This window comes from Macaca thibetana, chromosome 2 (assembly GCF_024542745.1).
Source record: "Macaca thibetana thibetana isolate TM-01 chromosome 2, ASM2454274v1, whole genome shotgun sequence".
NCBI lineage: Eukaryota > Metazoa > Chordata > Mammalia > Primates > Cercopithecidae > Macaca > Macaca thibetana.
Genome location: NC_065579.1, coordinates 45,367,384 through 45,390,944, shown reverse-complemented (window position 1 = coordinate 45,390,944; position 23,561 = coordinate 45,367,384). Strand labels below are relative to the sequence as shown.

The following is a 23,561-nucleotide window of genomic DNA, read 5'->3' as shown; positions in this document are numbered from 1 at the left end:
CTTGATGGTAATGTGAACTTTCTGCTTTTACTGCTTGAACCAGAAGAGGGGACTCATTCTGAGTGGACTCAGTTGTTTGTAGCTAAGAAACCTGACCAGTACAATTCCTCCCTAATATCTTATCCTTGGCAGAGAGATGTGTTGGGGTGGGACAGGGGAAAGAGGAAGGTCTACATTTGTTCCTAACGTATGTTTACAGACATCAAAAAACACTGAACTTTTTTTTTAAGACGGAATCCCGCTCTGTCGCCCAGGCTGGAGTGCAGTGCTGCGATCCCGGCTCACTGCAACCTCTGCCTCTCGGGTTCAAGTGATTCTTGTGCCTCAGCCTCCTGAGTAGCTGGGATTACAGGTGCCCATCACCACGCCCAATTTATGTTTGTATTTTTGGTAGAGACAGTGTTTCACCAGGTTAGTCTTGAACTCCTGGGCTCAAGTGACCCACCTACCTCTGCCTCCCAAAGTGCTGCAATTACAGGCCTGAGCCACCATACCCAGTGTGAACTAACTTATGAAAATTCTGGAATTTTTACAAGATGAGTACCACATTATGGAATGAATGTGCGCTGGATTTACGTGACATTTTCAGATGTTTACAAGGTTGATGAGTGAATCAGAGATTAACTGACAATGATGTTGACATACTGGGCCCAGCTAGATGCTAGTATTATGTAGCAAGGAATGTTTGAGTGGGGCCTAATTTTATAAGTGGTCAGTTCATCGGTGAATATTTTCATATTCCCATGATGTTGATGCTCTGTGCAACCTGGTAACTGCAGAGGCTGGATAATAAGGATCAGTCCACCCAGCACTCCACTTTTTGTTTTAAAGAATCTACCCACAGGGCTTTTGTTCTTTCTCTCTCTTCACTTTTCTACTGCCTGTGTGGGTAGCTCCCTGTCCATTATACTAATTCTGTTATCACAAATGTCCCGAAACTGGTCTCACAGAGCTGGACCCCACATATACCTTCAAAGTGCACTTGAGTCTTGATATGGTTTGGCTCTGTGTCCCCATCCAAATCTCACCTTGAATTGTAATAATCCCCAGGTGTCAAGGGTGGGACCAGGTGGAGATAACTGAATCATGGGAGCGGTTTCCCCCATGCTGTTCTCCTGATTGTGAGTGAGTGCTCAGGAGAGCTGATGGTTTTATAAGGGGCTTTCTGTCTTCTCCTATCACCCCATGAGGAGGTGCCTTCTGCCATGATTATAAGTTTCCTGAGGACTCCCCAGCCATGTGGAACTGTGAGTCAATTAAACTTCTTTTCTTTATAAATTACCCAGTCTCAGATATTTCTTCATAGCGGTGTGAGAACAAACTAATACAAGTCTCCCTCAATTTTAACACATCAACTTCTCAGGACATTTAAGGTTTATAATTTTGGTCAGAACTGTAGTTCCAAGTCAAATATGTGTTTTTAAGAGCAAATAATATGGGTCTTAGTAAACTCTAAAATCACAAGGTAAAATCAATGTCCTTCTTATGAGTGTCAACAACAACAGAATGATTGGTGTTAAAATCCTAACTCTTTAGTAAGCATATGAACACAGTCATCAATCTATAAATTAAGAAATGGTTGTGTATTTTAGTTCAAATAGTTTCCTATCTATTTAGGCACATTTAATACTTTGTTTATTTTAAATTTTGAAAACTTAGCTTAGTCCTGAATCAAGTATTTTCTGGCTTACGAGGACTGCAAATCATTACCAGAAAGTGAATTGAGCAATATTTTCACTTTATAATTTAAAACTATGACTTTCAAATAAACAATCATGTAAAAACACTTATGCTATTAGATAGCATATTCTTGAAATGCATGCAAAATAAACCATTTATTCTCCTCTTCGCTGTTTTAAAGACATTTTTATTGGGTTGAGGGTGTTTCAGGATATAAAGCAGTTTGCCAAATTCTGTCATTTTTTTTTTTTTTTTAATGTCATAAAGGGTGTGGTGCCTGTAGAGAATTTTTGAAAGTTGTACTTTATGATGTTTTTGCCTTCACTTTTTTAAAAAATGGTAAGACAATCTAAGTCCTGTGGGTATATTCTGGTTCCTAGTATAAGCTTCAGGGTTCCCTCACTATGAAAAGTCAGAATATTTCCTGTAGTCAGTTTTACTTACTTCCTTGCCAGGAGTGTTTTCTTTTTCTTTTTTTTTTTTTTTTTTTTTTTTTTTTTTTTTTTGTGAGACGGAGTCTCACACTGTCACCCAGGGTTGGAGTGCAATGGCATGATCTCGGCTCACTGCAACCTCCATCTCCCGGGTTCACGCGATTCTCCTGCCTCAGCCTCCCGAGTATCGGAGATTACAGACGCACACCACAACACCCGGCTAATTTTTTGTATTTTTAGTTGAGGCGGGGGTTTCACCATGTTGGCCAGACTGGTTTCGAACTCCTGACCTCGTAATCTGCCTGCCTGGGCCTCCAAAAGTGCTGGGATTACAGGCGTGAGCCATCGCGCCCACCCGTGTTTAGATTCTTAACAGCTCATTAGAAATAAAGTCTTGATAAGAACTACTTTAATACTTACTTTTCTTGTTTAGAAAGGTGAAAACAATTTAGAAGGAACAACACGAGGCACCAAAGTTAAGTTGTATCTACCACGGCTGGTGATAATTTAAAATCTCAATGAATCTAGTCTGTTCTGTTATTCTTTCATTAATCCCTGGTTATTGGGAAGCTCTTAATAAATGTTTAAAATTATATTTCTGTAATTAAGTAAAAGAGAGTATTGATTCCACAAGGCTAGAATTGTTCGTCTAAGAAAAACAAATTCTCCATAAATTTTAACCCGTTAATACCACAGAAAGATGTTGGAAAGGTCTAAGAACAGAGATATGCCAGCAGAGAAACACCATTTTCAGAACATGACATGAGATGGTGAGATTTGCTCATTTGGTTCCGTCCTCATTATCTGACATTTAATGACAGTTCACACAGAAATCGCTCGTCTGAGAACCCGTTTAAATGCCCGCACAGAGACTATCTTCCTTGTCATTGTCACACCAGTAAAAGGAAAAGAACCTACAGAGAGAGAGAATAAGCACAGAAGTTAAAATACGATAAAATCCCTCTTTTTCTCCCTTTCTTTCCTTGGATCTGGGTTTTGAAGGAGACAAAGAAGGACCCCCAGGCTTTCCAGCAGCCAGCAAGTGCTATTACTTTTTATTTAAAAGCAACTGGGAGAAACATTCCCCAAAGCAAAACCCGAAGTTCTCCCTGAGAATCGTCTGTGGGCGTCTGGGCCAGGGCCGCTGGGGTGCCACTCCGCAAGGGGTTCCTCTTCTCCCTGGGATCCCTGAGGGCTGGACGCGAGAGGACCCGTTGATCCCGGGGTGCCGCGAGGAGACGCCCGCCCTCCCCACGAGAGGGGGCGGCTCTGGCCTCGGAGCCGCCCCTCCTGCCGCCAGAGAACAAACGGGATATTCAGCAGTGGCCTGTGGCTGCCAGAGCAGCTCCTCAGGGGAAATTAAGCGTCGAGTCAGACGGCACCGTAATCGCCTTTAAAAGCGCCTCCGCCCCGCCGGCCGCGCAACCCTCGGCTACCTGGGCCGCCCCACGGCGGTGCGCGAGTGAGAGGGAGCGCGCGGGCCGCCGAGCGCCGGTGTGAGCCTGCACTGCTGCCGGTGTGAGCGGCGGTGTGAGCGCGGTGGGTGCGGAGGGGCGTGTGTGCCGGCGCGCGCTCCGTGGGGTGCAAACCCCGAGCGTCTACGCTGCCATGAGGGGCGCGAACGCCTGGGCGCCACTCTGCCTGCTGCTGGCCGCCGCCACCCAGCTCTCGCGGCAGCAGTCCCCAGAGAGGTAACGCGACCCCCGCCTGGGCTCCCTCTCTCTCCCCTCCCTTCCTCCACCTCTGCAACTTCGCCGGCTGCTTTACTCAACCCGCTTCGGCGCGCCTGGGTGACCCAGCGCTCGACCCTGCGCTCCCCGAGCGGTGCAGGCGTCCGCCACCCCCGTGCGTGGGCTGAGCCCCGGACCTGGGGACCCATCCCTGCTCGCGGGGCTCCCTCCTGGGTCTTCGGCCCGGCCTGCCTGATGGCCCTGCAGCTGGCTTGGCCACCACGTGGCGGGGCTTAATCTGACTTGTGTCTCCCCTCTCCCCGTGTCTATGGAGGCGGAGGGAAGCACTGGGGCCCAAATATGTGGATTTTGGTTTACCGCTGTTTTTTTTTTTTTTTTTTTTTTTTTCTTAGCGGAGAGGCTTTGCCCAGAGACCTAAACTAGGGAACAACCGTAGCGGCGCGGCGCCTAGGGAGCCGCTCTGGAAAGTTAACTCTTCGCCAACCTCGAGACGGCCCCAGGAGCTGGGCTGTGGGACCTGCCCGGTGGCCAACGTTGGCATCGCCTCTTCAGCCTTCGTTAATATCAGCCTCCCTTTCGATGGGAAGCGCTGCCAATGGCCAGTAATTTTCAGAAAGGGGGAGGAGAACTGGGCATCTCCAAATATGGGAACGGCAAACTTTTTTATATTAACCAATTGCTTGCCTATCTTTCTTTAAAACCATGTTCTTCATTCAGCCTGGCTCTTACCTTCTCTCCCACTCCCCCCAGGTAAATTGATGTATTTACCATTTTCCTACAAGACTTTGCCACAATGCCGAGGACTTGATTATGTATATAAAATCTTGTGTTACTATGATGGAGACAGATGGCAGCTGGACAGAATGCTTTATCAGGCTGCAATTTAAATATTCTAAGAGCTAGCAAGCTTTCGGATCCCATTATGGTGCGAGAATTGATTAATCAACATTAACTTTTATTTATATTAATAGGCTACACCTTTCTGAAGGTAACATCAGATTGTTAGACCATGTTTCAAATTACATTATCTTTTCTTCTTTTATGTTCCCAGACCTGTTTTCACATGTGGTGGCATTCTTACTGGAGAGTCTGGATTTATTGGCAGTGAAGGTTTTCCTGGAGTGTACCCTCCAAATAGCAAATGTACTTGGAAAATCACAGTAAGCATTTTTTAAAAAGGTATTCTCCTGGAAGTGGGTGTTGGAAACAGTGGGAGGCTGCTGCCTTTTTCCTCTGGTGGTAGGATTTGAGTAAGAGGCAAATGCCTGAAATAGGGAAATGTTGGATTTACCCCAACTATTGGGAAGATTTTTATTAATATAATAGATCTAGTCGTGTCCTGCATTAGTGATTACAAAGGGCACAAGGTAATGCTTGAAGGAATAAATTCTCAAAGCAAATGTGTTTCTGAAAGCCCAGTGTGACTCAGTTGAGTTTTATAGATTCATAATTAAAGCTGTTTTCAGTCAAAGGCCTGTGGTAATGACCTTTAGAGGTTTTTTGTTGCTCGTGCCTTCATAAATTCCCAGTGGGAAATAGAAGATCAAAGATAGTGCTTTGACTACTCTATGCCCATTAGGAAAGGAAAAAGAAAAAAAATTTAAAAAGCCCACTTAATGTTCCTGGGTTGAAACCACCTCTAAAGGCAGTGTAAGAATAGAGAATTAGGCCGGGCACCGTGGCTCAAGCCTGTAATCCCAGCACTTTGGGAGGCCGAGACGGGCGGATCATGAGGTCAGAAGATCGAGACCATCCTGGCTAACACGGTGAAACCCCGTCTCTACTAAAAAATACAAAAAAAACCTAGCCGGGCGAGGTGGCGGGCACCTGTAGTCCCAGCTACTCGGGAGGCTGAGGCAGGAGAATGGCGTAAACCCAGGAGGCAGAGCTTGCAGTGAGCTGAGATCGCGCCACTGCACTCCATCCTGGGCGACAGAGCGAGACTCCGTCTCAAAAAAAAAAAAAAAACAGAATTAATGGGGGGGGCAGGTGGGAATCTAAATAGCAGCCAAGGGCCAATAGAAAGTCCATGCTGATTAGTAATCACATAGATGATGCTGAGTCAAGATAAGCTGGATTTAGAGACAGCTTTTTTTTTTTTTAAACTGATTTAGAGTCAACTAGAGTGAGTCATCTTTCCAGTCAGTGTAGCATGGACTGTTATCTTCTTCACGTTTTTGTTGTTGGGAAGTTGTTTAGTAATTGAATACATTGGTTCACTGAGAACTTCCTTTAGTCAGGTTGTGCCACTGGAGGACTTATGATTTTTTAAAAAGTAGCCCCGGCTGACTGTGTAAACTAGCAGTTACTGTGTGCAGGCATTTACTGTGCCAAGTAGTTAACAAGTATAATCACCCAGAATCCTCAAAACAACTCTGTGAGAAAGTATCTGTTATCATCCCCATTTTATAGATGGGGAAGCTGAGGCCTGAAACAATTACAGAAATTGACTTAATCAGACAGTTGGTAAGCCCAACTTTATGTAAAGTAAAACCTACTCCCACTGAGGTCATTTTGCAGGCAGATATGAGAGGTCCCCTTTCATAATATAAAACTCAACTCTTACATGCCTTGACGGCCTCTTGTAAAATACCAACCATGTCACAAACTGGTACAGATTTCATTATGTTATAGCACATATGGCCAGGAGAGAAGTCATAGAAAATAATTTTGAAATACCATTAACATAAATGTGAAATAAGGCTCTGAAACAAAAATAAAAGCAGCTTGATTTTCGTATCGTAATTGTGTTTTAAATGTAATTAAATGGCTGTAAGTTTTAAACGACCCTAGAAAATCAATGGCTCAGAGGCGTCATGTGCCCAAGAAGAAATTCATGGTTGGCCATGTGTTCTGAATATTGTGGACAGTGTTGATGTGACATTAAACTTTGACTGAGGCTGGGGGGACACGTCCAGTGAAAGCTTTCCTTGATAAAGGAGCGTTTGCCTCAGGAGAGGCGTGGTTTACTGTGTGGGAGTGGGGAAGTTAAATGGACGCTCCATCATGGATGTCTTGTGAAGGGAGAGCCTGTGAGCTCAGCAGTCACTTCCCTGGATTCAAATTCCAGTTTCACCGTCATAAACTCTGTGTCCGGGATTTACCTCCTTTAAACCTCAGGATAACTGTGAAGACAAAATGAGATAGTGCAAAACGCTTCAACTCAGTGCCTGAGTGGGGAAGAAGCTTGATTTGTCGGAAGAACAAATCAAGGAGGTCGGAGTGGCTGGAATGGAATGAGCAAGGGGACAGTGGGAAGAGAAGCGAAGGTGAACGGGACTCTGTAGGCCATGGTGGGGAGTTTGCATTTTGTTTTGAGTAGGAGTCCCTGGAAGATCTTAAGCAGAGGGATGAGCTTATCTGGCGTCTGTGTGGAAGATGAACTGTAGGGAGTTAAGAGTAGAAGCAGAGAGACCAATTAGGAAGCTGTTGTGGTATCCAGGAGAGGGAAGATGGTGGAGTAGACAAGGTGGTAACAGAAAAGATGAAGAAATGCGGAGTCTTCTGCCTACAGTGTTTTCTCAAAAGCTCTGCCTGCAGTTAGGGTATAGTGGTACCAGCTAGGAGGATACGCACCAGGCTCTGTCTCCCTGCTTAGCCATTCCAGAGAGGACTGTGCTCTGCTATGGCCTTGTCCAAGGCCATCTATTAAAGGTGTTTCCAAAGCTGGTTGGTCCACCCCACTTTTCTGTTCCTGCAGTCGTAAACCAAGAATAGTGTTCCCATTGGGTGATTCAGTATCACTTTTATTAAACTATCACAGAGACCAATGGAGATGGGAAAGCCTCAGAGTGGTCTTTAAACTGTAGTTCCTGTAGCTGGGGGGAAATATCTTGCTTTCACTCACTGGCCTCCCATTCTGTTCGTCCAAACCGGAGATGTGTCCCAGCATGGTAGCTTTCACCACTAAATAGTTTTCATTAAACTGTTTATCAATGGAAGAATGGGAAATGTCTGATTTTAACTTTTGCTTTAAGAAAGGTGAATCCTAGTTGTTACCACCAAACTTCCAGTCCTTTGTATTGGACTTTCTGATATGGAAGTACAGCCCGCAGATTGGAAATTTAATTTGTCCTTACATTATAGTACTTTAAAATTTTTATGGCAATTTCTTAGACAGCTGTACTGTTCCAACACACTATATTGGCTATTTAAATGTAAATTAATTAAGTTAAATATTTAGTTTCTTAGTCATACTAGCCACATTCAAGTGCTCAGTAACCATATGTGGATAGTGGCTGCCTTACTGGACAATACATAATATGGGTATTTCTGTCATCACAATTTTTCTTGTGGACAGTGCTGTGCTATTAATAGAAAAATTTTATGCTTAATTTTACTCACGTAAGGATATGTTGAAGACAGAGGTGCTCTGTGCTGCTTAGTTGTACTTCTGCTTTGCAACTAGGGAAGCTTTGCAAATAGGGAAGCTGCACTGGTTCTTTGTAGTTGTTGCAGCTGTAACTGGAACTCAAGACTCTTGACTCAGCTTTACCACCAAGAGTTGATGGCCTTAACTAGTCTTAGGTTTTTTACTTTTACTGTATCTGTTCTCAAAAAACGTATGCTTAGAGACTAAATTAGAGAATTTGAGTGTTAAGAAATAGTTGAATATTTTGTAATCCATGATGGGGCTGAGAGTTTCTTAGTTTCCTTTAGGAGTTGATTCTGGGGACTATAAGCTAAAAGGCATCTGCATAAAATCCCCTAATTCTCATATACGGGGATGTGGGCATGAGTGAAATGTGATTTGACAGCTAAGGTATATATAATCCTTTGGAAAGCAGTGACTGGTCTTCTAAGCAGGCTTGGAAGAACAATAGGATTGGGGTGAGGCATAAGTCACCCTAATTAAGAATAAGAATCAGTAACTCCACCTTTATTAAGCCCTGCAGCAAGAAATGAAACTCCAAAAGTTGACATCCCACCACCTGGACCCCTCTATTACAGTGGTTTTTCTGCAGTTCGAGATTGTGTGCAGGAGACAACAGTAAGAAACATCTCCGAGATCCATAAAGGAAGTAGGGGAGAGTGGACCATTGTGGGAAAAAAACACAGCTGGTGTGATGTATTTTACTGCAACATAGGCAGGACGCATTTAGAAGAGCCCACAAGGCATGGTGCTGGGTGCTGGAGACACATAGGTGAATTTGGAGGTGATGAGCACATGGGGAGCTACCTGCTAGGATGTGTTCCTGAGACCCTAAGTGGGAAGTGAGAGAAAGCCCACCAGGCGTCTTATATTCTGTGCTCCGCAGGCACCCCTGGCATAGAGACCACCATTCCATTAATCGCTTCATTATAAATTCATTGCAAACTCAGCAAATCATCAATACTTCTGTTCCTTGATATTTTCATTCATAACTTGTTCATTTTATAATTCCCGTAATAGAATGAGAGATACATATTGATGATTTGACCAAATATGCATTTTGGTTTGTTTTTTTTTTTTTAAAGAAAAATAGACATACGTTGAGAGGCTGAGGCGGGTGGATCATCTGAGGTAAGGAGTTCAACACCAGCCTAGCCAATGTGGTGAAACCCCGTCTCTCCTAAAAATACAAAAATGAGCTGGGTGCGATGGCAGGTGTCTGTAATCCCAGCTACTCAGGAGGCTGAGGCAGGAGAATCACTTGAGCCTGGGGGGCAGAGGTTGCAGTGAGCTGAGATCCCGCCATTGCACTCCAGCCTAGGCAATAAGAGTGAGACTCCATCTCAAAAAAAAAATAAAAAAACAGAAAAAGAAAGATAGACATTAATAGCAAAAATAAGACCTTGTAAAAGCAACTCTATTTAGAGTTCGACTTTGGCTGCATATGGTATGGGTGGCTGAGTGGAACCAGCTGAAACTTTGTTTATAGTAACTGCAAACCAGAGGAAACTTAAAGCCTAGAACCTTCTGGGAATTCTCCTTGAACAGGTATATAGGAATTTTTGTTTAAAATTGGTTCCCAAACTTAAAACTAAACATCACATCTGAATGTCTAATGCAATTGCTGTTACATTATCTAATTGAAACAGCAATTGTTATGCAGAGATCGCTGGAATTGATTCTGTTCTTAGATTTAAAACTGGGCATAATTTACAAATCTGTTTTTAGAAGGTGATGATCTGGCCAGGTGCAGTGGCTTACGCCTGTAATCCCAGCACTTTGGAAGGCAGAGGCTGAAGGATCGCTTGAGCCCAGGAGTTCAAGGCTCCTGGAGTGAGCTGTGATCACACCACTGCACTCCAGGCTGGGCGACAGAGTGAGACCCCTTCTCTAAAGTATAATAATAATGATAAACAAGCAAACATAAAATAAGGCAATCCATGTATGTGGTCCTGTTGTTAAAAATCATTAGGTTTTTATTATTTATAATTTAAAAGTACTGACATTGGCCAATTATTTAAGGATTCAGTCATTTCATTCTCAGCATAAATCTAACCTGAGAAAAATCAGCAAACATTGAGCAAAGATTTAGTCTTGGGGTCCACCTAGAATATAACTTTTTATCCCTTTATGAAGAAAATATGGGAGAGGCCAGGCATGGTGGCTGTACTCCACCTGTAATCCCAACACTTTAGGAGGCCGAGGAGGAGGAGGATTGCTTGCGGCAAGGTGTTGAAGATCAGAGTTCAAGATCAGCCTGGACAACGTAAAGAGATCCTGTCTCTGCAAATTTTTTTTAATTTTTTTTTTTTTTTTTTAGCCAGGAGTGGTGGTGCGCACCTGTAGTCCTCACTACTTGGGTGGCTAAGATTAGAGACTTTCTTGAGCCCAGGAGTCAGAGGGTATAGTGAGCTATGATTGTGCCACTGCACTCCAGCCTGGGTGACAGAGCAAGATCCTGATGATGATGATGATGATGTGGGAGGGTCACAGACCTATGACAGAAATGGGAGGAGAATGTAGCAATGGGTAGAGGCAGTCCCATTAAAGCAAAAAGTATGTGGCATAATTTTCCTTATTTAGCTACTTCATGAAGAAAAAAGTGTAAGTTGTCTTACATAGAAAAATCTTCAGATTCTCCAGGTAATTCAAGTATTATCATCTTTATAATTACATATGTTTTTCTGTTCAGTTAGAGTGAAATGCAGTCACACAGCCCATAACAATGTTTCAGTCAATGACCACCACATATATGACAGTGGTGCCGTAAGATTATATTGCCGTGTTTTTATTGTACCTTTTCTGTGTTTAGATACGCAAGTATTTACCATTGTTTTACACTTGCCTGCAGTGTTCAGTACAGGAACATGCTGTACAGTGTCGTAGCCTGAGAGCAATAGGCTATACTATATAGCCTAGGTGTGTGGTGGGTTATACCATCTAGGTTTGTGTAAATGCACTCTGTGATATTTGGACAACAGAGTCACCTAATGATGTATTTCTCAGAATGTATCTCCATCATTAAACAACACTTGACTGTATACTTGTGATAGAAATCATGGAACTAAAAATAATAATAGTATTTATAGTTTTTAGCATATCTTGAATCATTTTATTTTATTTGCATCTGATTCTCTGGGATTGGGGTGACAGACCTTAGTATGACCATTTTATAAGTGGGAAATTGAAGTCTAAAGAACTTGTATCTTAACTAATGTCATACTTGTAAATGGTATGAAAACGTCAGCACATAACGTTCTGACTCAGGATACCATTATACTCTCACGCACTTATTTATCAAATATTCACCAAGATTTTTTGAGCACCTCCTATTTAGTGGGCATTGCATTGGACTGTGGGGGTAGAAAGACAAGGCATAATTTCTGTCCTCAGGGAGTTTATAATCTCGTGGAGAGCAGTTAGACAAGAGAATCGGTAACGGTTATGTGTGTGAATTCTTATAATGCCCACTGTAAGCAGTTTTAAGTGTTAGTAATTTGGAATAAAGCTTATTTTCACTTTTAAAAATTATTGAAGATCTTAAGATTAGTTAAGGTGAAAATAATTATTGCTTCGTGCAAAGAGTATGACCTGTTTTACGTGTGTGCTACTCTAAGACTGGATAAGTTGTTACTGTATCCTTTGTAAGGATCTGTTTGACTTCCCAGGATTATTTTACATGTGCCTTGATATTTCTGAAGATGCCTAATAAACAATTATGTGAAGGCATTCCTATAACATTGCCTTGAGGGCAATTTTATAACTTACATATGTTAAAGTCATCATACTTAATCCATCTTCCAGATGCCTGATTAATTTTAAATGGCATTCCTATTTAGTTGAAGGAACTAGTAGATTAAAAATGTGATTGGGGGCCGGGCGCGGTGGCTCACGCCTGTAATCCCAGCACTTTGGGAGGCCGAGACGGGCGGATCACCAGGTCAGGAGATGGAGACCATCCTGGCTAACATGGTGAAACCCCGTCTCTACTAAAAATACAAAAAAAAATTAGCCGGGCGTGGTGGCGGGCGCCTGTAGTCCGAGCTACTCGGGAGGCTGAGGCAGGAGAATGGCGTGAACCCGGAAGGCGGAGCTTGCAGTGACCCGAGATCGCGCCACTGCGCTCCAGTCTGGGCGATAGAGCAAGACTCCATCTCAAAAAAAAAAAAAAAAAAAAAAAAAAAAAAGTGATTGGGATTTATGCCTTCCCAATAACTTTTGTATGGCTTCATGAGAAGAAAGAGTCAGCAGTGGTGAGCAAAGGGTTTGCGAAAATTGAGACATAGTGATAGTCTAGTAAGATCAGTGCTAGGTGTATAATTTGAGAAAACAAATAGTGAATTTAGGCAGGAACTCAACTTTTAAGTCACTTAATTATACCTAAGGGTATAGCAAGGGGTTCTAAAATTGCTGTAACTATTATTTGCCTGGTATAACCACAGCAGGACAGATAGGGGAATGGAATTTTGACTTTAAAAACACATTTCCTGACTTTAAACTGCACATAGGATTTAGAATTATATAGAGACTTAAATTCCAATCTTAACTATGGGCTTTTTAAAGAAAATATATATGTATACATTGGTTGCACTAGGCTCATTATTTCAGTTGCCTGAATAGTAACTTAATCCAATGCTTGAGCTAGTATTCTTTATATTTAAGAATAGTAAAAATGAGTATAACTAACAGAAAATGTTTGCATATCCAGACTACATGAATGGGATAAAAGCACTATAGCTTGTTTTTTTTTTGGGGGGGGGGTGGGATGGGGTTATTTTTTAATCCAGAAAGTGTAATTTGGAAACTTTACAAATCTTTTTTTTTTTTTTTTTTTTTTTTTTTTGAGATGGAGTCTCGCTTTATCGCCCAGGCTGGAGCACAGTGGCGTGATCTTGGCTCACTGCAAGCTCCGCCTCCTGCATTCACGCCATTCTCCTGCCTCAGGCTCCCCAGTAGCTGGGACTACAGGCGCCCGCCACCACACCTGGCTAATTTTTTGTATTTTTTAGTAGAGACGGGGTTTCACCATGTTAGCCAGGATGGTCTCAATCTTCTGACCTCGTGATCCTCCCGCCTTGGCCTCCCAAAGTGCTGGGATTACAGGCGTGAGCTACCACGCAGGGACAAAACGTTACAATTCTTATGGCACATAAGCTGTTCAATTAGATTCAGTTGAAAAGATAGCAGAAAAATTTAAAAGTTTTCATTATTGCCTTAACTTTTTCTGGGAAGCAGGGCAAATATAAATCCTAAATCCTAAATAAATAAGCAAGCACTGTAGGTGACATTTTCCCACCAGGGCCTCAGTCCAATTTTTCTAAATTTGTTTAGCTTTCTGCCTGCTTTTGAAAGCTTCTGTTGCTTGTTTTTGTTTTCTTTTTCTTTGCTCTTTCACATGGAAATCAAGTCTGTTTTTATTGATTGAAAACTTGATGTTTTATAAATAACTTGTTTGTACTACTTGCATTTTTAGTGCTGTGTTCAAGCAGATGCCTTAGAAGAGGTTTAATGAGTAGAAAAGAAAATGAGAAAACATGAAAATGAAGTCTTCATGTATATTTTTTTTTCTGAAAGAGATTCTCTTTAATAACATATTCATACCAAACAAAAATCATTCTTTCCTGAAACATCACTATAAAAATAGAACATAAAGATAACACATTTTTTTTAAAGTAGTATAAATCAAGAAGGCATTTAGTATAATTAAAACACTCAGAAAGGATTTTTAAGAATATATTATTTAAAAGACAGATTAAATTACTTCTATATCCCTTGACCACCTCCAGAGTTAAATTTATGATGTGAAATTATGGGCAAATAAGAATTGTACCATAAATTTGAAAATGCCTTAAAATCTCTGATTTGGCAGTAAAAAAGGGAAGGGTCTCATTTATTGGTTGCTTAATGCTGAAGACCAGAGAAACATTTAGAGAGCTCCTAATTCTAAGGAGTTCTTTCGGGTTTTTTTTGAGACAAAGTCTCACTTTGTCACCCAGTTTGGAGTGCAGTGGTATGATCTTGGCTCACTGCAGCCTCCGCTTTCTGGGTTCAAGAGATTCTCCTGCCTTAGCCTCCCAGTAGCTGGGACTAGAGGCACCCACCACCACGCTTGGCTAATTTTTGTATTTTTTAGTAGAGACAGGGTTTTGCCATGTTGACTGGTCTCAAACTCCTGACCTCAAGTTAGTCCGCCCACCTTGGTCTCCCAAAGTGGGATTTCTTTTCCCACATTGCTCTACTTAGAGTCAGGAGAGTGCTTTTGTGTGCTGTCACTTTCCCATGTTTCTCATACAGAGAAATGTTACATGTATGGATTGCTCCTCAATCCTATGAAAACTGTAATAACCACTGTCAACTTAGACAATTGCAACTTATGAGTTCACAGCTTTATCAAGGGTGGCAATAGCACTTTGGGAGACTTTTGAATTTCTTACTCTAGGAACTTGGGAGAAAATAAGTGTTTTCCTCAGATACATTATTTGGTTGATCATGAGAGTCAGTATGGCAAGTCTTTAGGAAACAAATATAAACATCCCAAAATAAATGGAACACCCACAGAGAAGTGGGGAGTTGGAATTATAACTGCCCAAAGCACAAGCCCTGCCACTAAATATCACCTCTTTTACCACCTCACCCCCAAGCCGCTCCTCAGTACTGCGTATAATAAAATAGTGTTTTCAAAAATATGAAGGGAGGGAGAGACCATTTAATCAAAGATAGGCTGTTACATGGACCGGACTGACAAGAAGAAAAGCACAGGGAACCCAGGGGCAATCTTACTCCTGCTAAATGCTCCTAGAAATGAATAAGGGTTTGATTGCTAGACACAGACCTTCTAAAATCCCTGGGCTACACTTGAGCGCCTCCAAATAAATTGTAATTTGTTAATTCATTAAAATTCTAAAGTACCCATCAGAGATCAGGTGCTGGATTGGGCACAGAAACTGCAATAATTGAAAAATCACATTCCTGAATGGGGCTGGGTGAGGTAAGGAGGCTCTTACTAGTTGGGGGGATGTCCCAGAAACAATGAACAGTGGCAGGGATCATGGTACAGGGTTATATGTGTGATATTGCTCAGTTACTAGAAGAATGGGCATTGGAGAGTTATACTGACATGGGTTCAAATCCCTGTTCAGCCATTTAATTTACTAGGTATGTGATTAAGTTTCTGGAACTTTTTGAAGTTAGTATCCTGGATGTAATGGTCAAACCTGCCTTGTAAGGTTGATCTGAAGACTGAAGGAGGCAGTAGATGAAAGCCTCTTGGCACAGTGCTTGGCACAAGCAGGCACTCAATAAATGGTAGTGTTGCTTTATTTATTTATTTTTTAACCTCTCTTCCAGGTCTGTAATAAGGAATAGAAGTGTGGTGTTTGTGTAGAACTTGTCTACAAGCCAACTTGTTTCAAGCTGGATGGTAATCCCTTTGGGGCATGGCGAGTTCCCATTGGAAATACCCGTTCCTACTCACTATGCCCTTTCTTCATTTAAAATATGATCTTTCATAAGATCTGGACTTTGTCCACAGAAGCGCTTCCAAACCCTCCCTACTTCAACCAGCCACCGCTACCCCATCACCGACCAAGGGCATTCCTTAACCGTTAACTTTTCAAAGTAGAGAAAAGATTGTCGGTTAAAAACTGCAAATAATTTTCTCTGTTTACAGACGGAGATTTTATTTTACCCTTGGAGTCTCAAATCATTAGGATAGGCCTCACTAATTATACAAATTAAGTAAAGACTGTATTCACTTATTCCTAATAGAGACACAACATAATATGGTGGTTACAAGTGTATTTTCTAACAGTGTAGTTTCTGGAGCCAGACAACCTGGTTCAAATACCAGCTCCACTATTGTGCTGGTGAGTCTCCAAAGATGACCTCCCCAATCACCACACCTCCTGCTATTCATGCCTTTTTCTGGTATCCCCCAGCATTGAATCTGGGCTTGCCCTTGGAACAAATCGGATGGAGCAGAGGTGACACACATTGCATGACTTCTGGGGCAAGAACATGAGAAGCTGCCATATAAGGACCACCATGCTGTGAGGATGCCCAACATAGCCATGTAGAGAGGCTTTGTGGAGAGAGAGAGAGGCCCAGAAGGTCCCTAGTAGTTGCAGTCTTCTCAGCTGAGGTGCCAGACATGTGAATGAAGTCATTTGGAAGGCCTAGCCCAGTGAGCCTTCAGATGACTCAAGCCCAAGCTCCTAACTGATAGTAAATGCGTGAGAGAATTCAAGCCAGAACCATCCAGCTGAGACCAGTGACCCACAGAACCGTAACAAATAAGAATGCATTATTGTTTTAAGCCACTAAATTTGGTGGTGGTTTGTTGTGCGGCAGGAGATTACTGTAATAGTTACGAGCTGTATGACTTTGGGCTTGCTACTTAACCTCCCTGTGCCTCAGTTTCCTCATCTATAAAATGTGGATGATAATACTGCCTAACTCATAGGATTGCTTTGGGACTGAAATTAGTTATTATGTGTACGGCATTAAGAACAGTGCCTAGCACATGGTAAATACTCAAAAAATGTTATTTCTTCATGAAATATTAAACTTATTGAACACTGTGCCATGGCCTGTTTCATCTCCTGGGCACACAGTGAGAAGGTCCCTGCACTAATGGTGCTTGCATTCTAGAAGCAGGAGAGAAACCGTAAAATAGATAGGATGGTGATGTTAAGAGTGACCCTGATGAGGTGACATTTGAAACCTAGATGATGCAAACCTAGATGAAACCTAGATGATGCAAACCTAGATGATGCAAAGAGTCTACCCACTGATGGTTCTTGGAGAAACTGTGAGGTCACCACTCCTTCGGGTGCAGTGATTTATTATGTGGCAGCAGACAGCATCTCTGAGGCTTCTTGCCCGTCATAAGTGAAGCACAAAATGTCTCCTGGATGTTTATAAATGGAAAGGCCTTGCTCATGGATTAAGGTTAGCTCCTGTGGTGAGGGTGGTAGGTTTGGATTGCTTCTTTATGTTTGGTGTCTTTGGTTTTTGACTTTTGAGAGATGCTTTGGGGATGTGACACGGGGAGGAGGGAGCTGAAGGGTCTGTTTTTATGAGGAATGTTGCCTTGGGTTCTGGGTACCAGAACTTTGCACTGTGGTGCGGAGTTGGGAGGAAGCTGTTTTCGTCATCTCCATTCACAGCTCTCTGCAACCTTTGTTGGGGGGAATCTTAAGAACATCAAGAAAGAGCGCCCTTGGAACAGATAGAGATTTCCTCTTCATGGGTCTGTCCAGGGTACTTCCATCAGCAGGGACATTTCATTTACACATTCATCTGTTGATTGACACTTGGGTGTGCTTCTCCCTTTTGGCTATTTTGAGTATTTTGAACCATGCAGTGCTTTCACTTCCTTTGCATATGTAGTCAGGAGTGGAACTGCTGGATCATGTGATAATTTAGGTTTTGAGGAATCGCCAAACTGTTTTCTAGAAGTGAAAGAGAAAAAACCTGGTGAACACTGTTACCAGGAAGCCAGACTGCTTTGCAGGCCAGTGTGGATGTCCCCTGGAGTTGCTCCCAAACAACTGGCATTTTGAAGAGAATGCTGGCACAGTCATCAGCTGCTATGAACTTGAGCCATTGTGCTTTAGTGGTTACAACTTGTGCGTTGTTTAAAGATACATATATTTGTGGTTGACAAAATTTTTTTAAACAAGGGGATCATCAGGAGCCAGGCAGCTACTCCAGGAGATGCCCAATATGCTTGTTTTCATTATGATAACTATAATTTTAATGAACTTATTTTATTATTTCCCCATAAATCTTAGATATATGAAAATTTGTTCCTATAAATCTTAGCTATGCGTATACTATTTTATTATTCCTTATCAATCTGTATACATCTGCAAATAACAAAACTATATTTCTTAGAATAGAAATAACAGAATTATGAAGTCAGAAGGGAATTATCAGACAGTCTTCCTAACTACCTGTCTGTACCCTAGTACACACCGGATGTCCACTTCCTCTGTGTTCCCATAGCATTCGGGGACATCTTTATTACAGCACTGATCAGCCTGTATTATAATCATGTTTATTAATCTGCCTTCCCTACTAAACTATAAAGCTCTTGCAGACAAGGCCCTTGTTTTAGTTGTCTATTTTCCTGGTAGCTAACGTAGTGGTTGACACATACAGTAGTAGGTGAGTGAAAGAATGAATTGATTAATCAATCAATTCATAGCTCCATCCACCTGCTTCTGGGCAGAACAGCACAGAAATGATAAATCTCTGAAGAAAAGTATCAATTTGTTTCCAAAGATGTCTGGAGAAAGGAGACATATTAGTCCATTTTCACACTGCTATAAAAAACTACCTGAGACTGGGTAATTTATAAAGAAAAGAGGTTTAATTGACTCACAGTTCTGCATGGCTGCGAAGGCCTCAGGAAACTTAATCACCATGGAAAGTGAAGGGGAAGCAAGGCACGTCTTACATCATGGCAGAGAGTAAAGGGGGAGTGCCACATTTCAAACCATCAGCTCAGCAGGGCACAGTGGCTCATGCCTTTAATCCCAACACTTTGGGAGGCCAAGGCCGGCGGATCACGAGGTCAGAAGATCGAGACCATCCTGGCCAACATGGTGAAACCCCATCTCTACTAAAAATACAAAAACTAGCTGGGTGTGGTGGTGCGCGCCTGTAGTCCCAGCTACTCGGGAGGCTGAGGCAGGAGAATTTCTTGAACCCGTGAGGCGGAGGTTTCAGTAAGCCGAGATTGCACCACTACACTCCAGCCTGGCAACAGAGCAAGACTCTGTCTAAAATAAAATAAAATAAAATAAAACCATTAGCTCTCATGAGAACTCATTCACTGTCACGAGAATGGCATGGGGGAACCGCCCCCATGATCTAGTCACCTCCCACCAGGCTCCTCCTGCAACATGTGAGGATTACAATTTGAGATGAGATTTGGGTGGGGACCCAGAGCCAGACCATATCAGGAGACTTCTAAGTTTTTGTACTCTGTAGAATTCTACATCGAGAAAGATGTTCTCTTCCTGTGTCCTCCCCTGCTGTGTGTCTAGTTGCGTTCTACACCCCCAAGTGTGTCATTTTCTGTCACCATATGATTGTATTGAATGACTGTCAGTGTACCAACATTGGTGACATGAACAGAGCAGCAGGCCGTTTGGACTTATTGTTGGTTTCTGAATACTCACTTTCCAGTGTAGGTGAACATTCCAGATACATCATTAACTGAAGCTCCTATGTGCTTTCTCTATTTACATTCCACCAGTCAGTTGAAATATAAATATGTATTATGCTTCTTGTAGATGCAAGAGTATAATGCTACAATTTTAATGTTAACTTTGTTAATTATATGTGTAAAATCATTTTGTGTTAAACTTTCAAATCATCAAATAAGGAAATAGGTTAACAGTTAATATGAATTAAGAGAGTATATTATATAGGTAGGTAACTTTAAAAAATTTTTTTCTTTTTTTTTTTTTGAGATGGAGTTTCGCTCTAGTTGCCCAGGCTGGAGTGTGATGGTGCGATCTTGGCTCACTGCAACCTCCGCCTCCCGGGTTCAGGTGATTCTCCTGCCTCAGCCTCCTGAATAAGCTGGGATTACAGGCGCCTGCCACCACACTGGGCTAATTTTTGTATTTTTAGTAGAGATGGGGTTTCACCATGTTGGCCAGGCTGGTCTTGAACTCCTGACCTCAGGGTGATCCCCCTGCCTCAGCCTCCCAAAGTGCTGGGATAACAGGTGTGAGCCACTATGCCTGGCCAACGTTTTCTTTTAGAGTCAACAAGTGCTTATGAAAATGTAAGTAATATAAGGTTGAGTGATATAGATGAGTTTTATCATAATTCTAACATTTTAAAAATTGAATATTGAACTAACATTTATAACATTAAATAAAATCACCTTCAGTATGTATTTAAGTTTTCAGTATTTCTTTCCATTTGGACCATAAGTCTTTTGGGGAAAAATAAAAGCACTTTTTGGGGGGGAATTCTTTATATCTTCTCAGGATGAATTAATAGTAAATCTTATCCTTTTGATGATACTTGGCTCTGGCTAACCTGTGATTTTCACACTTGCCCAAGATAGGTATTCAGTGATCCTGGAGTAAATATATGAGGGAAACGGGCATTGTGGCTTTGTGATGTAGAGCCTTGTAACAGGAGAGAAGATTTTTTTCCCTTAGTGGTTATTTGGTGAGCTATATGAAGACAGAAGGTTGAACACCTGCTATGGATGCAACAAGGAAGGATGTTGGAATGGGGATCAATGAGATTATTTTATTCGATTCATACAACAAACATTTACTTAGCTTGGACTGTTCTAGGCACATGGGATATATCAGTGAGCCAAACAGAGACTCTTGCCCTTGAGAAGCTTTACATGCCTAGGATGTTCTAGGAGCAGCAAAGAGGCCTATGGGGTGAACAAGCAGAAGGTTGTAGAAGCTGAGGTCGTTGAGAAGGAAGTGGGGTAGATCCTAAAGAGCCCAGTGGGCCATTGTGAGTGAAATGGAAAGCTTATCAATAAGGGCTCTCGTAGAAAATAGCACAGTCAAAATACAGTGATTCAAGGGGGGTTGTTTACATAGGGACTCTCCAGAAAGAGTAGGTAGGCTACAAAGGATAGTACAGTAACACAGAGAAAGTGGCAGACAGGCTGTCACCGCTTCTAGTCCCCAAAGGAGGTGTGGAGGGTGTTGGTACTAGAAGCCAGGAGTCAGCACAAAGTGACCTCACAGAGAAAGACAGGAAAGTAAATGCCCTGACCTGACTCTCCTCTCTGTTTTCAGTATCTTGTTGGGGCTTCCCATGGCCAAAAGCAACTGAAAGACAGTTGTTGATGCATTCATTTAGGTCAACCACCCAAGAAGAGTAGGGTGAAGATGGGAGGAGAGTGGATCTGGAGGGGCAAGTGGACAATGTTTGGCACAGGGAGTCTGTATTGGGGTTCTCCAGAAGTAGAACCAATAGGAGATGTAGATATATAAATGTATATGTATATAAAAATATGTATGTCTATGTTAATGCAAGTACATATGTATATTGAATATACACACACATGTATATACACACATATAAAGAGCTTTATTTCAAGGAATTCGTTTATGTGATTGTGGGATTAGGAAATAGTCTGAAATTTGCAGTGCAAGTCAGCAGACTGAAAACTCCCAGTGAGAAGATACTGCTGCAGTCTTGAGACAATTTCTTCTTCCTCAGGGAAACCTCAGTTTTGTTCTTAAGGCCTTCCAACTGATTGATTGGATGAGGGCCACCCACATGATTGAGGATAATCTCTTAAGGTGAACTGATTGTAGATGTTAACTGCATCTACAAAACACCTTCATGGCAATACCTAGATTATTGTTGATTGAATAACCACTTACTATAGTCTAGCCAAGTTGACCCAGAAAACTAAACCATCTCAGAGCCACAGCCACTCAAACCCACTGCAGGGTTTTAAGCAGAGGAGTGCCATAATGTGGCTTGTGATTTCAAAGGATCACCCTGAATACTGTGCTGAGAACAGATCATGGGGTGCAAGAATGGAAGAAGGGAGAGCAGGTGGGAGCCTTTTGCTGTAATTCATATGAGAGAGAATGAGGGCTTGGGCCAGCATGGGAACCATGGAGGTGGTGAGGGGATGGTCAGTTTTCTGGATATATTTTAAAATAGAGCCAATAAAAATTATTAATGGATAAGATAAGGAGTGTAAGAGAAAAAAGAGGAGTCAAGAATGACCTCAGAGCAAACTGGAAGGATGAAGATGCAGTCAGCTGTACAGGGAAGACAGGTGGAGCAGCTTTGGCAGGGGAGGCCGAGGGTCTGTCTTCGACATGTTAAGCTCAGCTGTACATTAGACCCCAAGTGATGACGTCACAGCAGATAGCTGTTCCAAATATGATTTTATCATCAGGGAGAACAGGGAGCAGGTAACAGTTTCCTTCCTGTTCTTGGACCAGTACTTTAGGATGTAACAAAAATTGGAAACATGATAAATGGCAGCTGGTGAGTCCCTGTCTTTAAAGCATGCAGTTCAAGGAACTGGGTGGCTGTATCCAACTATGTGTAGGTGTGTTGGCTGCTGAAGATAAAGCTGCTCTTGACTTAGGTTTTGAGAAGAACAGTATATAGTAAAAAACAAACAAAAGCCTCATTCACTGATAATGGCAATAAAGACACTTCTGTTTCAGATGGCTTGCTCTAGTGTATCACAGGAATAAATCCTATTTCTTGCCTAACCTGAGTCTGTTCTGAACCAAAATGTCACCATTTTACATCGAAAGTAAGACATCAGGATTTTTTGAGGTTGAATTGTGGTCAAAGGGCTTGGTTGTTGAGAGTTTGGAGTCTTCCTAATGTTCGATGTTTTTCTTCACTCTTCAGAGAAATCAGTAATTTATTATTGCACAAAATCCTACCCAGATGCTGCAGCAAAACATGAAAAATACTTTCTAGAGCTAAATGCTATGAGAGATAGAATCAGGGACACGTTTACTGCTATTGTCCAAATTTAAACAGTCTACTTTTTAGATCTTGAGTGTGATCTATCCATCAACCTAACACATTTTCCATAATACTGGAGTTTGTAATGAGGAATCATTCCGTTACTTCTGGGTCCTAATTTGATTTGACTATCCAGAACCATCTGATGAAGCTAGCAAGCACTTTGCCACCGTTGACAGCCTGTTATTTTGAGTTAGGATCTTCTCACTTATAGAGACAGAGAACAAAAAAGTGACTGCTTTTGCGATAATTACCTAACAGATTGACATATGTTAAAATTATCCCTCTCATTCATGTGAAAGTAGTATTAATTTTAAGATAGGATGGTTAATTTTTATTTTTAAAAAACAGGCCTACTATTGATGGTGTTGACAAAAGGAGTAAATCTCTGTAAAATATTTGAAGAGATTTATTCTGAACCAAATAGGACCATGACCCATGCCACAGCCCCAGGAGGCCCTGAGAACATGTGCCCCAGGTGCTTGGGCCACAGCTTGGTTTTATGCATTTAGGGAGACAGAAGGCATCAATCATTACATGTAAGGTGTACATTGGTTTGGTCTGGAAAGGCGGGACAACTTGAAGTGGGGGGGCTTCTAGGTCATCTGGATTCAAATATTTTTCTGATTGGCAGTTGGTTGAAAGAGTTAATTATCTAAAGACCTGGAATCAATAGAAGTAAGTGTCTGATTAAGATAAAGGGTTGTGGAGACCAAGGTTTTTATCATGCAGATGAAGCCTCCAGATAAGAGGCTTCAGAGAGAATAGACTGTAAGTGTTTCTTACCAGATTTCAAAAGGTGCCAGACTCTTAGTTAATTCTCTCCTGGATCAGGGAGAAGATCTGGAAAGGGAAGGAAATTCTCTACAGAATGTA

At 41.9% G+C, this 23,561-nt stretch overlaps 1 protein-coding gene across 1 annotated transcript in view; it reads left to right on the top strand.

Moving 5' to 3' along the window:
• Positions 1-3,321: 3,321 nt before the first annotated feature.
• PCOLCE2 (procollagen C-endopeptidase enhancer 2) overlaps positions 3,322-23,561 on the top strand; it is a 79,357-nt gene continuing 59,117 nt past the window's right edge. The window contains exons 1-2 of the mRNA XM_050778148.1: positions 3,322-3,805; positions 4,857-4,965. Coding sequence (XP_050634105.1) covers positions 3,723-3,805; positions 4,857-4,965 — 192 coding nt within the window. The 5' untranslated portion in view covers positions 3,322-3,722. The remainder of the gene's footprint in view (positions 3,806-4,856; positions 4,966-23,561) is intronic.